Here is a 15,726-nt window from a genome sequence, read left to right as displayed (position 1 = left end):
GGCTTGGCAAATGGGACACCCAGGAAGGCGTGGACTCCGGTCTCTTTGCCCTTTACACTCACATACTCACCTCTCAGGCTCCCGAGCTTTGTGTGAACTTCAGGTGCTGTCAAGATATTAGAATCAGTCAGAATCATACTGTGACACTTCACAGTTCAGTACTTTCATGTTGCAGTGAAAAACTACCTGTAGCTCCTAAGTGACAAATGTCATTTTTCCAAATATCCACTGTTTGATTACAGTCAGAACCAGTGGTGAAAGAAGTCTTCAGATCCTTTTTTTAATTAAAGTAGTAATATGACAATGCAAAAACACTCCATTTCAAGTAAAAGTCCTGCATGAAAAATCCAACTTAAGTACATAAATATTAGCAAAATGTATTTAGTCAATTAAGGTAAAGAACTGGTTTGGTTACTCTGAATATACCTATAAATCACATGATCAGATTATTATTAATAATGTTCAGGGACACCACGTAAATGTGAGATGTCATGAGATGATTATTCTGAAAAACTAAAACTAAATTATGAAACAAAAGTTGTTTTCAAGTTGTGGATTTTTCTCTAATCTTAGATTTTTGGTGAGATGTTGGATAATTTGAAGATTTTTTTGGGGGGGGGGGAAACTTGTGAAAAGATTAAAGGGGAAAAAATTTTTGGTGGAGCTTTTAGCAAATAGGACTGAATAGGAAGCCGGTAAGAACAATTTGAAGGTAATATTGTTTGACTTAAATGTCGTTAAAAACAAGTAATTAAAAACTATCATGGTATAGAGTGAAGAGATGTGGTGGTTTCATAGCTCACCGTTCTCCATATTCTCATTATGTTGTCGGATCTTCTCTGGGAGGGTCTGAGTCATAAACACAAACCGGTCCTTCTTCAGGGCTCGACCAACTACCTGATCCTTTAAACCAATTGCCAGATACTCCTCTTCTGCTCCATACTTTGGCCAATGGGCAAGGCCATCCCCGTTAGGAGACCTACACACACATACACAGTTATAAACAAGTTGGTGTTATCTCCATGTATACTATCACTTACAATGAGCAGTAATTCCTACCCTGTGCGAGCAAAGTTGCCCCAGTAGCTCATCACGGTTCTGCTCAATTCTTCCTCCTCTTCAGGGCATGGATCTAAAATGACGATAATCTGGTAAAACATTTTGCTTTCCAGAAAATCCAAAGACACCTGAGGCATCTGGTGTTCTGTTGCACTTACCAGTTAATTGGAATTGGGTAGTTGTGAAGCAGATTCCAAACACTATAAACACTTCATCTCCATGGTCACTCCTAACAAAGCTAGGCCTGCTTTTCTTCAGGAATGAAGGAGGATGCTGGTACTCATACAGGTAGACAGTGGCGCCTGCGTCTAGTAGTAGACAAATAGATGTGATATTTAGTATGTGACATGTATGTTAATGTTAAATACTGCTTCCTGGACAGATTTTCATAATCTTGCATGACAATTTTAAAAAAAAATAAAAAATACCTTTGTGACCATTAGCAACTTTAATAGCAGGAATGTTAAAGATAAAATCTCCAATCATCTCAGTCAATCCATCTCTGTTTTTCACACGGTCTTCACCAGTTCTAATGTATTCATCTGTTATCATATCTATCTTCACTGCATCTTTGGGCTTGAAGAAATGAACAACACATCTGTTAATGAAGCTTGAACATGTTGAGGAACAGACGTATTCTAACATCAGGCAGAGTCTGTCTTACATCAGGGTAAAAGAGGGACATCATGTTCGTGAGCTGCTCCCGATCTATTCCTTCTGTCCAGTTTGGAGGAGCAAAGAACTAAAGAAAGACAGCAAGAAAGATTTAACATTTGCACACAAGCAAAGTGATCCCAAATTAAAGACTAGAAAATCACTGAGCTCTTGATTCATTTACATTTCTGTAAACATTTAACACCTACATGAGCAAGTATCCATCCTCCTTCATCATCATTAACACCAGTCATGAATGGTACAGTGAGGAGTTCATGTTTATGGAGCAGCTCATCCACAGGTTTCGTCAGGAAGCGTCCATCAACATTTGGATGAAATGTAAATATTTGATTCTTGAGAGAATAAAATGTGCAACAGGTCAGCGATTAAAAACCGTTATGTAAAAGAAGAAGACTTTAGGTTTACATTCATGTAATCTGTTCTCAACAATCTATATTAGTTTTGCACACAGTATCTCACCTCCCCAAGAGCCTTAATGGTGTCAATATCAAGGTTTCTCATGCAATCCGCAAACTTCTTGGTGCTTTCGATGCTACAGCCAGATGTTTTTCCAACCATCTGAGGAGAGATGTGAAGAATCAATGTCAACAATTTAGAAAAACAAATATGTTGTGTCATTCTCAGTATTGTATAAAATAAAAATAAGCACAGTGCTTATTAACCTCCATCACTGGTCCAGGATTATTTGACACAAGTAAATCCATTGCAGCTGTGCCACTCTCAGCAATGGCTCGGTGGAACAGGCCATCAGACAATGGTGAGAGGAGCTGTTAGAACAGATAGAAATAACTTTGCAATGACATAACTGCACAATCTGCAAGGGAAAAAAAAGCGAGAGAGAGAAAAAATGGCGTGTATTTGAAATAATTAACCTGCTAATTGATTCTTACCAGGAGAGATACACTCACTCCACCAGCTGACACCCCAAATATGGTCACTAGATCTGGGTTTCCTCCAAAGTTGTGAATGTGCTGCTGGACCCACCTCAGAGCTTCTATCTGATCCAGCATCCCAAAGTTCCCTGATAAATGCTCATCTCCAGTGCTGGATAGAACATAGAGTTAGAGTCGACCAGATCATGTTTACAGCAGTTGGTAAAAATGAGTCACCTTTGAATTAGTGGTCCCATGTGACACAAATCACATTCAAAGCCCTTGAACATAACCACAGGATGTAAAAAAAATTTAAAAAAAAAGTTTGCGTACACATCTAAAGACCACCTATATCATTCAGTTTCCAATGACTCCTATAACTCTTAACCATTGATGGAATCATGGAAGCTGTTACAAGTGTATGTAAACTTGTGTTCATGATTGTATCAACTGTTCATAGTTGGCAACTTGAGTCCATTTACCTGAGAAAGCCCAGAAGTCCCAAACGATACTGGATCGCAACCACGACCACATCCTGGTATGCAGTCAGAGCAGAACTGTCACCCATTGAAGCTGACCCCATACTGAAGCCCCCGCCGTGGATAGAGACCATGACCTGGTAAAGTCATGAAAGGGTTAATCTTTTCTTCAGAGTAACATTCTTACTTTATTCCTACTGAACTCATCACAGTTTCAGTTAAATGACTTTAAACAAAGACTTGAATTTTAAAACTGTTGGTGACATAAACAGAACACCAGATTGAGTTTCGAGGTAAGCCCGTTGCAATCTGGGACTAAATCGATCCATAATTATTCCTATTGACATTATGAATTCTTAAAACCAACTCCTCCAGGAAGACTATCAGAGCTTCCCCAAAGCTGAATCTCAGCAACTGAAAAGCATCACTCAAAATCTGCAGCAAAGAGTTCTTACTGGGAGCTTGGCATCTTTAGCTCTGTTTGCTGGAGTGTAGATGTTCAGGTAAAGACAGTCTTCTGAAATGTCTGGGATTTCTGAAAGTTTTATACCAAAGCTTTCAAACATATCCACAAAAAGTTCCACTGGCTGTTGAGTGCACCTGAAAAAGAGACATTTTTATCAATAAATATTGGAGGTAATTCCTTCGAGTGTGGTGTTCAAACACTGCAGCACATGTGTCTTACATGTTTGGCTGCTTGGTGGCGTCTCTCACTCCTTTCCATCCCTCTACAGGCCGAGGTGGAGCCAGTCTCAGAGAAGGACCTATGGGTGGCTTGGCAAATGGGACACCCAGGAAGGTGTGGACTCCGGTCTCTTTGCCCTTTACGCTCACATACTGACCTCTCAGACTCCCGAGCTTTGTGTGGACTTCAGGTGCTGTCAGGACATTAGCATCAGTCAGAATCATAATGTGACACTTCAGAATTCAGTAATTTAATTTCCAAATGACAAATACTAGGTGCTAAGTGACAATCATAGCTCTTGCGAATATGAAAATATCAAAATTGTGACCTCAACTTCAACTTTTGACCTTTAACCAATTACAGTTGTTGTCGGCAGGGCTCCAAGTCAACTTCCTGCCTCTAGATGAAGTGTTTGATAGTGTTGTGTATAAATATATTATATCATGTGTGAAGTATAGTCCTTAAGGTTTAAAATATAAAAGAAGTTACATATATGCACATAGTCATGAAATGTCTTCTTTTGAAGAAGTTGCTTGGGTCTTTTTCTTTTATGGTTTCACAGGACAAGCAATAGACGGAGGAAAAAAAGTCCATATAAGGATGCAACTATTCAGTGTGATGAAGATGGGCCCCAATCAGTTGTTTTACGACCTGAACATGCATCACGTGACTTAGTAGTAAAAAAGAAGGGTCAGAGGCAACAGGAGTAGTCTTGCTTTGTCTGATGCCAGGGAGAGTTTGACCCAGAGCTCTGTAATGCAATATTCAATGTGTAATTAAATTGATTGATTGAGACCGAACTGAATCCGATCTCATCTTTAGAAACGAACACGCAGAGAAAGACAGTAATTCTCCAATAATAGTAATGTGGGTGTTTTATCCTTATCTGCTTCTACCATAACTGATTATTTCTCCTGTATCTGATTGGCACAAAACTGAGTTATCTGAGTTGGAGGCTAAAACTGCAACGGTTAAGTCGTCCCTTGCCAGCTTCCTTGTAATGACAGCAGCACAGCCTCATGGGTCTGTGAGCAGTCCTCCATTGACGAGTAATCTGGTTTAAGCAGTCCACCGACTCCCTCTGCAGCTTTATCTCCTGCTTCTGATGGTCCTACTGCAATGGATTCCCTTCTGACACCCCTTGCCTCCTTACCCCAACGATCGGTACCTGTCCTAATACACCTTAGACATGAACTGCAGACGGCCAGCTTACCTCATATGGAACAATGAGGTTGGAGCAGTTGGTTGAGATGCGTAACTCAGGGAGTCCCGTGCGATTGGGTTTTTTGTTATGATAATTTGCTTCTGTTTGAAAGACATCTTTGTTTATTTATCTCTTTTCTTTCAGTTTTTTGGACTCAGGTGACACTGGTCCAGATTCCTCCCTATTCTGTGTCAGCTTGAATTAAAATTCCCATTGTACTCAAGTCTTTGTTATCTTTCACCTTTGGACACAGTGTGCATGTAGGTAAGAGGCAACTTTGATTCAAGCCAAAACCTGACAACAGTTAAGGTAGGACAGAAGGTTAACAATGCATTCAGTCCTATTTGATGCAGATTTTTAAAAGATATAGCTCTTATTCATTACTATGCTGTCATATCTACAGTTGATGAGTAATGTGAGTGTTGTCTCCAATGTCATCATGCAAAGAAAAAAGTTCACTTACCTTGCAGCTCTGCCGCAACTCCCACAAATAAAACAGAAAGTAGAAAGCAGAAAGTTTGTTTTGCACGGAGCCTCATGGTTTTCTTGGTGTGATCCTGCAAAGACGAAGCGTGCAGAGAAAAACGTCACCCTTTATAAAGCCTTCCCCTCGTAACTGTGATCGAGATAAAGCTGCATGTAAGATACAATTAAATCCGAAATATGAAGCAACAAGCAGACCTTGTGACCTATATCTACCACGTGGTTCACTTGTTTTTCAGGTCAAAAGCAAATAACATGTCATTGGTCAATACTTCAAAGCGTTTGGCAATGATTCTGTGTGTGTGAAAGGATTGTGAGAGATATAGTGCTACTAAAATAACTGCACTTGTAGATAACTGGCAATAAACTTTAAAGAAAGCAACTACAAGTACTGTCGGTCTACTTTACTTTGACCTATAACTGTAATTATGCTGCCTTTATGTTTTTGTGATCTCCTTTTAAAAAAGGATCAGGTGAGACGGCATCAGAGACAGGACCAGGTGAGGCGGTGTTGACCCCCTCAGGAGTGGCCAGGATGCATGACTGGTTGACCGGGATCTCTACGATGCTCAGCAGCAAGACCTCCAGGGTGCTGGGGAAGGTCAGGGTAAGGTCAAGATAGCTTCAGGTGGGAAGAGTAGTTAGAGTAGTGTGGTGATTGTCTAGACCAAGGGCTCTATCCAACAGAAAAGCTGATATGCTGATGTGGGTAGACTGGGAGCTGACTAATTCTAAAGTTGGCTGGGGAACTGCAGGCTGGTGGCTGATTGACTGGGTAGGTGGCATGGGGTACAAAAGCTAGGAAAGTGGCATGTCCATCCATCTATCATCTATACACCGCTTAATCCTCACTAGGGTCACAGGGGGCTGGAGCCTATCCCAGCTGACTTAGGGCGAAGGCAGGGGACACCCTGGACAGGTCACCAGTCTATCACAGGGCTACACTTAGAGACTGACAACCAAGAACACTCACATTCACACTTATGGACAATTTAGAATCACCAATTAACCTCAACATGTTTTTGGACCTTGTGGTGAGGAAGCCGGAGATCCTGGAGAGAACCCACGCTGCACGGGGAGAACATGGAGACTCCACGCAGAAAGATCGGGACGTGAACCGTGGATCTTCTAGCTGTGAGGCGGCGGTGCTAACCACCGAGCCACCTTGCAGTCCAAGTGACATGTCAAGAAAATTAAAAAACAAATTCAGTAAATGAGTTGATGGCTTTCACGCGGCTTGCCTGCGTACCAAAGACACTGCTGCCTCTCTGAGTCCTTTTTTGTGAGCCTTCTTCCATTCATCATACAAACAACGAACAACGCAAAGAATCCAAATTATCATAGGATTCATTGTCTTCAAAAACAAAGTAGTAGCCAGGTGGCTCTGGGGGAAAACAGATGACTGGGGAGGATTGGGATCCTGAGCAGAGGACATCTGATTGATCGGATTTGATAAGGTGGCCACCTGACTGGTTAGGAGGCTAATTTGACTGAGCAGGGTTTGATTCTAACTTGAAAAATCTTTGAGGGCTTGATCATGGTGGCAGAGCAGCATCCCCTGGCTGGCTACAGGGAGGCTGGCACTGAGTCAAAACTGGGCTCTGTGTCCGCTGGATTCACTTCTGGCCAGACTGTACTGTCATTCAGATCTGGGGACCCGAATGTAGACACAAGTGGAGACAGGTGGTAAATGCTCAAAAGATTTTATTAACAAAGACAGTAAATACATACTAATTTGAAAAGGGAGAAGTAAACAGGAGGAGAGAACTGAACAGGGACTAACCAAACCTAATTCAAAAAAAGAGCAAAACGACAAAAACCCAAGAAAAACTCTAAAAATTGAGGAGGGATCTGAGGAAAACTAAAGGGACAGACAGGCTCAGGGAAGGCAGACAGGAGACAGATTGGGGATCAGCGGCGGATAGGTATAGTAAATATTGAGAGGGAGAGAGAAAGAGACGGAGAGACAGAGGGAGTAGGAGCTCGGCAGGACCTGAGACTGAGGCTTGGGTTCTGACCCATATGCTAAGACTGACCTACCGAACAGCTCACATCAGACTTCAGGAAGCTTTTCAGCTTAAGTGTGCTTCTCAATAATTACAATAACAACAATAAACATTTAAAAAAAAAACACTGAAAGCAAAGTTTTTGTTACATCTGTTTATTGTTGCACCAGGTATTTTCCTGTCGATCACATTTTCATACAGGACAGCTGTTTTCAGTTATTATCACCTTAAAGGATGACCACATTTTTCACTGCTATTGTATGACACAAATGAACTTTTTTAGTCAGAAATTTTCATTTAATATTAGAATCCAGATCATTTACTAATTATATTAACACAGCAGTAGGTGGGTAAATACTCCCTTAAGTTATCTGCCTTCAAATGATGTCTTCTGGAGAAAAATGTACCCCCGCTAGGTTGTAGCTCCTCATGACTGCCACCAGACGCCTTTTTAAGTTCATTATGTTATTTTTTTTTTAAATCTGAATTTTATGCAATGGATCATAGTTTGCATTAGCCACAAAAAATAAAAAATGTGAGTTCTTCGATTTGTTAAAATCACAGGTTGGACACAGTATGTGTGAGGCAGTTTTGGCTGACTTCACTGTGGTTGCTGCTGATTGCTGACAAGTTTTGTGGTATTTTGCACAATGACAATAACGCCTCTATCTATCTACACAAGTGATCAAAAAAGTATAGAGTGAAGAGATGGGATTGTTTTATAGCTCGCTGTGCTCCACATTTTCATCATGTTGGATCATCTCTGGTAGGGTTTGAGTCATAAACACAAACCGGTCCTTGTTCAGGGCTCGACCAACTACCTGCTCCTTTAAACCAATTGCCAGATACTCCTCTGTTGCTCCATACTTTGGCCAATGGACAAGGCCATCCCCGTTAGGAGACCTACACACACATACACACAGTTATAAACAAGTTGGTGTTATCTCCACATATACTTTAACTTACAATGAGCAGTAATTCCTACCCCGTGCGAGCAAAGTTGCCCCAGTAGCTCATCATGGTTCTGCTAAACCGTTCCTCCTCTTCAGGGCATGGATCTAAAATGATGATAATCTGGTAAAACATTTTGCTCTCCAGAAAATCCAAAGACACCCGAAGTATCTGGTGCTCTGTTGCACTTACCAATTAACTCGAACTGGGTAGTTGTGAAGCACAATCCGAACACTATAAACATTTCATCTAGATGGTCAGTTCCAACAAAGCTAGGCCTGTTTTTCTTCAGGAATGAAGGAGGATGCTGGTACTCATACAGGTAGACAGTGGCGCCTGCGTCTAGTCGCAGACAAATAGATGTGATATTTAGTATGTGACAGTCATGTTAAATACTGCTTCCTGGACAAATTTTCACAATCTTGCATAAATAAATAAAAATTACCTCTGTGAGCATTAGCAACTTCAATAAGTGGAATGTTAAACATAAAATCTCCAATCATCTCAGTCATTCCATCTCTGTTCTTCACACGGTCTTCACCACTTCTAAAATAATAATCCATCATCAAATCTCTCTTGACTGCATCTTTGGGCTTGAAAAAATGAACAACACATCTGTCAAAGAAGCTTGAACATGTTGAGGAACAGACGTATTTTAACATCAGGCAGAGTCTGTCTTACATCAGGGTAGAAGGTAGATATCACATTCATGACCTGTTCCAGATCCATTCCTTCCGTCCAGTTTGGAGGAGCAAAGAACTAAAGAAAGACAGCAATAAAGATTTAACATTTGCACACAAGCAAAGTGATCCGAAATTAAAGACTGGAAAATCACTGAGCTCTTGATTCATTTACATTTCTGTAAACATTTAACACCTACATGAGCAAGCATCCATCCTCCTTCATCATCATTAACACCAGTCATGAATGGTACAGTGAGGAGTTCATGTTTATGGAGCAGCTCATCCACAGGTTTCGTCAGGAAGCGTCCATCAACATTTGGATGAAATGTAAATGTTTGATTCTTGAGAGAATAAAATGTGCGACAGGTCAGTGAATAAAAACCGTTATGTAAAAGAAGAAGACTTTAGGTTTACATTCATGTAATCTGTTCTCAACAATCTATATTAGTTTTGCAAACAGTATCTCACCTCCCCAAGAGCCTTAATGGTGTCAATATCAAGGTTTCTCATGCAATCCGCAAACTTCTTGGTGCTTTCGATGCTACAGCCAGATGTTTTTCCAACCATCTGAGGAGAGATGTGAAGAATCAATGTCAACAATTTAGAAAAACAAATATGTTATGACATTGTCAATAATGTACACACAAAAAAAGAAGAAGCACAGTGTTTATTAACCTGCGTCATTGGCAGAGGATTATCTGACACAAGATAATCCATTGCAGCTGTGCCGCTCTCAGCAATGGCATGGTGGAACAGGCCATCAGACAATGGTGAGAGGAGCTGTTAGAACAGATAGAAATAACTTTGCAATGACATAACTGATCAATCTGGAAAAAACAAACAACAAAAAAAAAGGGTATATTTAAAATACTTCTTCTGCTAATTGATTCTTACCAGGAGAGATACACTTATTCCACCAGCAGACTCCCCAAATATGGTCACTAAATCTGGGTTTCCTCCAAAGTCGTGAATGTGCTGCTGGACCCACCTCAGAGCTTCTACCTGATCCAGCATCCCAAAGTTCCCTGATAAATGTTCATCTCCAGTGCTGGATAGAACATAGAGTTAGTGTCGATCATGTTTACAGCAGCTGGTAAAAATGAGTCAACTTTGAACTCTTCGTCCCATGTGGCACAAATCACATTCAAAGTAGTAGAATATCCCCTGGTTTATACTAGCTGTTCGTAGCAGCTTCAGATTACCTGAGAAAGCCCAGAAGTCCCAAACGATACTGGATTACAACCACGACCACATCCTGGTAAGCAGTCAGAGCAGAACCATCATAGATTGAAGCTCCACCTGCACTGAAGCCCCCACCGTGGATCCAGACCATCACCTGATAAAGTAAGGAAAGGGGTTCATCTTAAAGCAACATTCTTACTTTTATCCTACTGAACTCATCACAAAATAGATTAAATTAGGTGACTTTAAACTAAATTGATGACATAAACAGGACATCAGTTTGAATTTAGAGGTAAACCCGTTGCAATCTGGGACTAAATAAAGCCATAATTATTCCTATTCCCGCTGGGAGTTCTTCAAAAGCATTAAAACCAACTCCTCCAGGAAGACTGTCAGAGCTTTCCCAAAGCTGAATCTCAGTAACTGAACAGCATCACTTAAAATCTGCAGCAAAGAGTTCTTACTGGGAGCTTGGCATCTTTCGCTCTGTTTGCTGGAGTGTAGATGTTCAGGTAAAGACAGTCTTCTGAAATGTCTGTGATTTCTGAAAGTTTCATACCAAGGGTCTCAAGCATTTCCGGACTAATCGTTCCATATTGAATGCACCTGAAAAAGAGACATTTTTATCAATAAATATAGGAGGCAATTCCTCCAGGTGTGGTGTTCAAACACTGCAGCACATGTGTCTTACATGTGTGGCAGCTTGGTGGCGTCTCTCACTCCTTTCCATCCCTCTACAGGCTGAGGTGGAGCCAGTCTCAGGGAAGGACCTATGGGTGGCTTGGCAAATGGGACACCCAGGAAGGCGTGGACTCCGGTCTCTTTGCCCTTTATACTCACATACTCACCTCTCAGGCTCCCGAGCTTTGTGTGGACTTCAGGTGCTGTTGGGATATTAGAATCAGTCAGAATTATTCCTTCACAACTCAGTCATTTAATTTCAAAATGACAAATACTAGGTGCTAAATGCACTAGGTATTAAGTGCACCTCGTATTCTCCTCCTCCAAATATGCAAATATCTGAATTGTTGCCTTCATGACACACTGGATTTTATAATGTCAGAAGTCACAAAGGTTGGAAATCACTACTTTATTCTTTAATAATGTGTTGTATTTTTAAAACTTATCATATTATCCATTGTGTAAAATAATCATCTTAAAAGCAACTAAAACAGTCAGAACAGAAAGTACAATATTTCCCTCTTAAATGTCGAGGATTGGAAGTGTAACAATAGCAGGTCCTTTACACTTGCCTGCTTCTAACATAACTGATTATTTCTCCTGAATCTGATTGGCACAAAACTGAGTTGGAGGCTACAACTGCAACGGTTAAGTCGTCCCTTGCCGGCTTCCTCTCATGCGTTGATGACTTGGATGACAGCAGCACAGCCTCATGGGTCTGTGAGCAGTCCTCCATTGATGAGTAATCTGGTTTAAACTGTCCACAGACGCCCTCTGCAGCTCTGTCCCCTGCTTCTGATGGTCCTGCTGCATTAGACTCCCTTCTGACACCCCTTGCCTCCTGACCACCACCATCACTCGCCTGTCCTCATCCACCTTTGACATGAAATGCAGATGGCCAACAATGAGGTTGGCGCTACCATGCTGTTATTCATCTGCGAAACTTGCTACTGGCTTGTGCAATTGTTTATTTTGTTCTAATAATTTGCTGCAGTTTAATGGACTTTACTTTCGTGACTCTGGTCCAGATTCCTCCCTGTTCTGTACCAGCTTGAATTAAAAATTACACTGTACTTGAGTCTTTGTTATCTTTCACCTTTGGACACAGTGTGCATGTAGGTAAGAGGCCAGTTTGATTCAAGCCAATGTCATCGTGCAAAGAAATAAGGTTACTTACCTTGCGGTTCTGCCGCAACTCCCACAAATAAAACAGAAATTAAAAAGCAGAAAGTTTGCTTTGCATGGAGCCTCATGGTTTTCTTGGTGTGATCCTGTAAAGAGGAAGTGCACAAAGAAAAACGTTACCCTTTATAAAGCCTTCCCCTCCTAACTGTGACCGATATATGACTGCATGCAAAGATGCAATAAAATCTGAGATATAATAAGAACCAGTAGATATCCTGACCGCTATCTACAACGTGGTTCACCTGTTTTTCAGGTCAGAAGCAAATATCACGTCACTGTTTAATACTTAAGAGCTTTTGGCAACGCCTCTGTGTGTGAAAGGCTAATGGGCAATATAGTGCTACGAAACTAACTGCACTTTTACATAGACGGAAAAGAACTTTAAACCGCTTTCAGAGTCATTGTAGATTAACGGCTCTCTTTGCATTGCAGTCTGCCCTTGGAGCCCTGGTGCACCGCACTGCTCGTTAGACAAACTGCCTTCAAGGTACATAAAGGTTTAATTAAAACAGAAAGATTTGACTCGAAATGCAGATGTTTGTCTTTGGTACCATGACTAAATGAAAAGACAAGTTCATAAAGAGTTGCTAGTAGTTTTTACTATCACTGTTACCTCATTGTTGCTGTAAAATTACAACTTAAAATTTCCCACAAATTATTGTAGCGTGCAACAATTTTCCCTCTGTTCTGATCTGTTTTGATTGCTCGCTTGAGTTCGGTAAGAGACACCACGTCAGACAACATGATCCAAAGGATGCTGTCTATCTCTCTGACTAACTGGGCTGGCAAGAGAAACAAGCAGACAAAGGAAGATGCATGGTGATTGTTGAGTTTCCTCCCCTGTAATCTGTTTATTCGGTTAAGTTTCAATGTAGTCAGACTGATTTCAGGAAAACAAGATAAAGCTTGGTGCTGTGAAACAGACTGCATTACCTTTGGACAGAGCTCGGCTAGTTCTCCCTCCTTTATCTGGTCCTTATCTAATGCTAAGCTAACTCGCTGCTGCTGATAGATTCTATACTGTGCAGATACGGGATCATATCTGATTCGTGGCAAGACGATATAAGAGTTTATATTCTTTTAAACACAACAACATCAACTGACATACAACTGATGTCACTCAATCCTGGTGTATCGAAACATCTGAATAATTGGTGACTGATTATTTGCTGTGCATCAAAAACCGGAGACTGTGGCCACATTGCAAACATTCCTAACAATGGCGAACGGTATTTGACTTAAAAGCAACTGAATACTATCAGAAGGAATAATATTATCCTTGGCCAAATAGGTGTAACAACCAAGCATATATAAAACATTAGGGATATATGATGTGTTGACAGTTGCCAGTAGTAGGTTAGTTATTAGTATAGTGGGTTTTATATTTTTAAAAAAATACGTTTGATGTTGTCAATGGTTTTATGTTTTAGGGAGTTACTGCTAAGTTAGCATATTGCCTGAAAAAATATATTGAATTTTGTTGAGAGTTGTGTGTTAAGTCTTGAAACAGAATGACGTACAATGTTCAATTATTAATATTGTGTGGATAACAGCAACATGTACACTATGTGATAGAACTTTGTGGCTCTGTGCAGAAAACATTAAAGATTACATTCTTAAAAAAGACACAAAATCATGCCAATGCCCTCCACACTTATTATTATTGCCTCAATCAGTCAGATGGGTTTTTTTTTTTGTATATATATCTTGTGTTTTCCAGCTTGGCAATTTTGCCCCACCTGGCCTTAAGTGAGAGTTAGAAGTAGGGATCAAAAAGGACAGGAAAACACACCTCACCCCACCCTATTAAAAAATGAACATGTTTTTCTTGTTGTTCCTTCAGTTGTATGTTTAAGCTTCACTGCAGCAAATGGTGACTGTGCAGAGTTTGACAATAGATGACTGTTTGCACATTAATCAACTGAGAACATAACGTTACTTTAATCCCATTTAAAGAGGTGGGCGTGCAAGCATGATTAATAGCATCCCAACTAGTTTGGAGCTAATTGTGTCCAGTATGTCAAGATGTCCCTCTCTAGCTGTTGATTAAACCTGTAGTTTAATCATTTGTTGGTTTGTATTTTCCATGAAAACAAGTTCTTCCAGCCTTAAACTGTCTTCGATGTCACTCCGCACCGTTGCCTCAGCTCACCTTTGACTCTGTTCAGACTAAACAATGGCAAGCTGTAATATTTGTACAATTTAGCCATATCAGGCTGGAGGCTGTTTCTGAAGAAGAAGAAGAATGATACAGAAAGCTCTACGTTGTAGGTTGGCAGGATTGGTTCTTTGGTTTGTTACTTATGAATCCTTGGAAGTGGGAGTCTGTGTTTTAGAGACTGCTGTGTCCACTTTGAGGGTGGAAATGCTCTGCCATTGCATTAACTGCTTATTCACTCATGATGTGTCTTCTTGGACAAGTTAACAAATTATAAACTGTATTATCACTGGACGGGGTCTTGAAAAAACATGCATCTTGTTAATGTCGCTGTTAAAATTAATCTCAATATTCAATGCATGTTTTCAGCAATTCTAATGTATTAATTATAGTTTTACGGTTTCTTTATTTTTTATTTCAATATATGCACAAACTGATAATGTCTTTTAATACCTGTCAGCAGGACATGATTTAGTGTGTAGTATTTTTTTATTATTATTATTTTTACTTTATATATACAGTACAGTATTTTTAAATGTGTTTCAGCAGAACACTACAGAATTGCTTTAAAGGAAACTTCTTGGGGAGGTTTTGCCCTAGGAGTTATTATATTTTGAACAAAATATGTTAAAATTTAACTTGTGTTTTAACATATTATTTAGACATCCTTAGATTACGGTTCTGTTTTACCAGCATAGTGTCAATATTTAATCTACAATAATGTAGCTAAGACTGACTTAAGATAAGGGTTAAGGTCAGTCAAGGTTGAAAAACGACATTTGTTCAACATGAACGTGAACAAACGCGTTTACATTAACCGGAAATGCAGCGATTGGACTTTGCGGGTGTGACTGAATGACCAGATAAGTTTTCATGTATTAATAAAGTTGTCATGGTTCCATACAGCTTCAAATAACACCTAATAGCGGTTTCGTAGCTTCAGGTCGGTGCTGTAATAATCACACTTTCTTACACAATACTTTCGCTAAATGTACCGTTTTACGCTTTATCGATACGCAACTGTTATATAACGTTTGCTGAAATTACACAGTCCGTGGTGTTTCCAAAACATATTTATATACTTACACCGCTTTACAGAGTCCACCGTTTGTCTGAGTATTTAGTTTGTTTCCTGTTCATTAGTTTTTGTTGATTTCCAGAGACGCAGGAAGAAAAGGAGAAGCGAAAAAAAAAGGACGAGCCAGCCAGGAGTCGAACCTAGAATCTTCTGATCCGTAGTCAGACGCGTTATCCATTGCGCCACTGGCCCGTACGGCGCCATCTACCGTTGGAAACGCAACAAGATCCTGACAGCCAATCAGGTTGCCGAACACTACCACAAATCTACCAAGATATGAGATGACCATCCAGAAGTCGACCTGCTACCAAGAATTGTAAATCAATCAATCAGCTTCCGTTGCAC

At 40.3% G+C, this 15,726-nt stretch overlaps 2 protein-coding genes and 1 non-coding gene across 3 annotated transcripts in view; all 3 read right to left on the bottom strand.

The window, feature by feature from the left end:
- The window catches only part of LOC103353102 (liver carboxylesterase 2-like), an 8,593-nt gene extending 3,080 nt beyond the window's left edge, over positions 1-5,513 (bottom strand). Inside the window, exons 1-14 of the mRNA XM_008275881.1 lie at positions 5,438-5,513; positions 3,771-3,963; positions 3,541-3,685; positions 3,089-3,222; positions 2,625-2,778; positions 2,397-2,501; positions 2,194-2,292; positions 1,917-2,066; positions 1,724-1,801; positions 1,488-1,635; positions 1,218-1,367; positions 1,060-1,132; positions 804-979; positions 4-106 (exon numbers count right to left, since the gene is read on the bottom strand). Coding sequence (XP_008274103.1) covers positions 4-106; positions 804-979; positions 1,060-1,132; positions 1,218-1,367; positions 1,488-1,635; positions 1,724-1,801; positions 1,917-2,066; positions 2,194-2,292; positions 2,397-2,501; positions 2,625-2,778; positions 3,089-3,222; positions 3,541-3,685; positions 3,771-3,963; positions 5,438-5,513 — 1,784 coding nt within the window. The remainder of the gene's footprint in view (positions 1-3; positions 107-803; positions 980-1,059; positions 1,133-1,217; positions 1,368-1,487; positions 1,636-1,723; positions 1,802-1,916; positions 2,067-2,193; positions 2,293-2,396; positions 2,502-2,624; positions 2,779-3,088; positions 3,223-3,540; positions 3,686-3,770; positions 3,964-5,437) is intronic.
- A 2,089-nt stretch (positions 5,514-7,602) lies between these two features.
- On the bottom strand, positions 7,603-15,531 carry LOC103353101 (fatty acyl-CoA hydrolase precursor, medium chain-like). Its single transcript, XM_008275880.1, has 14 exons — positions 15,390-15,531; positions 12,138-12,231; positions 10,971-11,163; positions 10,744-10,885; positions 10,300-10,433; positions 9,992-10,145; positions 9,773-9,877; positions 9,566-9,664; positions 9,295-9,438; positions 9,096-9,173; positions 8,860-9,007; positions 8,607-8,756; positions 8,449-8,521; positions 7,603-8,366 (listed from the first exon to the last, which is right to left on the bottom strand). The coding sequence occupies exons 2-14, from the start codon at positions 12,211-12,213 to the stop codon at positions 8,183-8,185; spliced, it is 1,680 nt and encodes a 559-aa protein (XP_008274102.1). The 5' UTR covers positions 12,214-12,231; positions 15,390-15,531; the 3' UTR covers positions 7,603-8,182.
- Positions 15,501-15,573, bottom strand: trnar-acg (transfer RNA arginine (anticodon ACG)). Its single transcript has one exon. It is a non-coding gene; the product is annotated as a tRNA-Arg (tRNA).
- Between the last annotated feature and the right edge of the window lie 153 nt (positions 15,574-15,726).

This window comes from Stegastes partitus, unplaced genomic scaffold, assembly GCF_000690725.1.
Source record: "Stegastes partitus isolate 25-593 unplaced genomic scaffold, Stegastes_partitus-1.0.2 Scaffold60, whole genome shotgun sequence".
In the NCBI taxonomy this organism is placed as follows: Eukaryota; Metazoa; Chordata; class Actinopteri; family Pomacentridae; genus Stegastes; species Stegastes partitus.
This window is presented reverse-complemented; position numbering and strand designations above follow the sequence as displayed.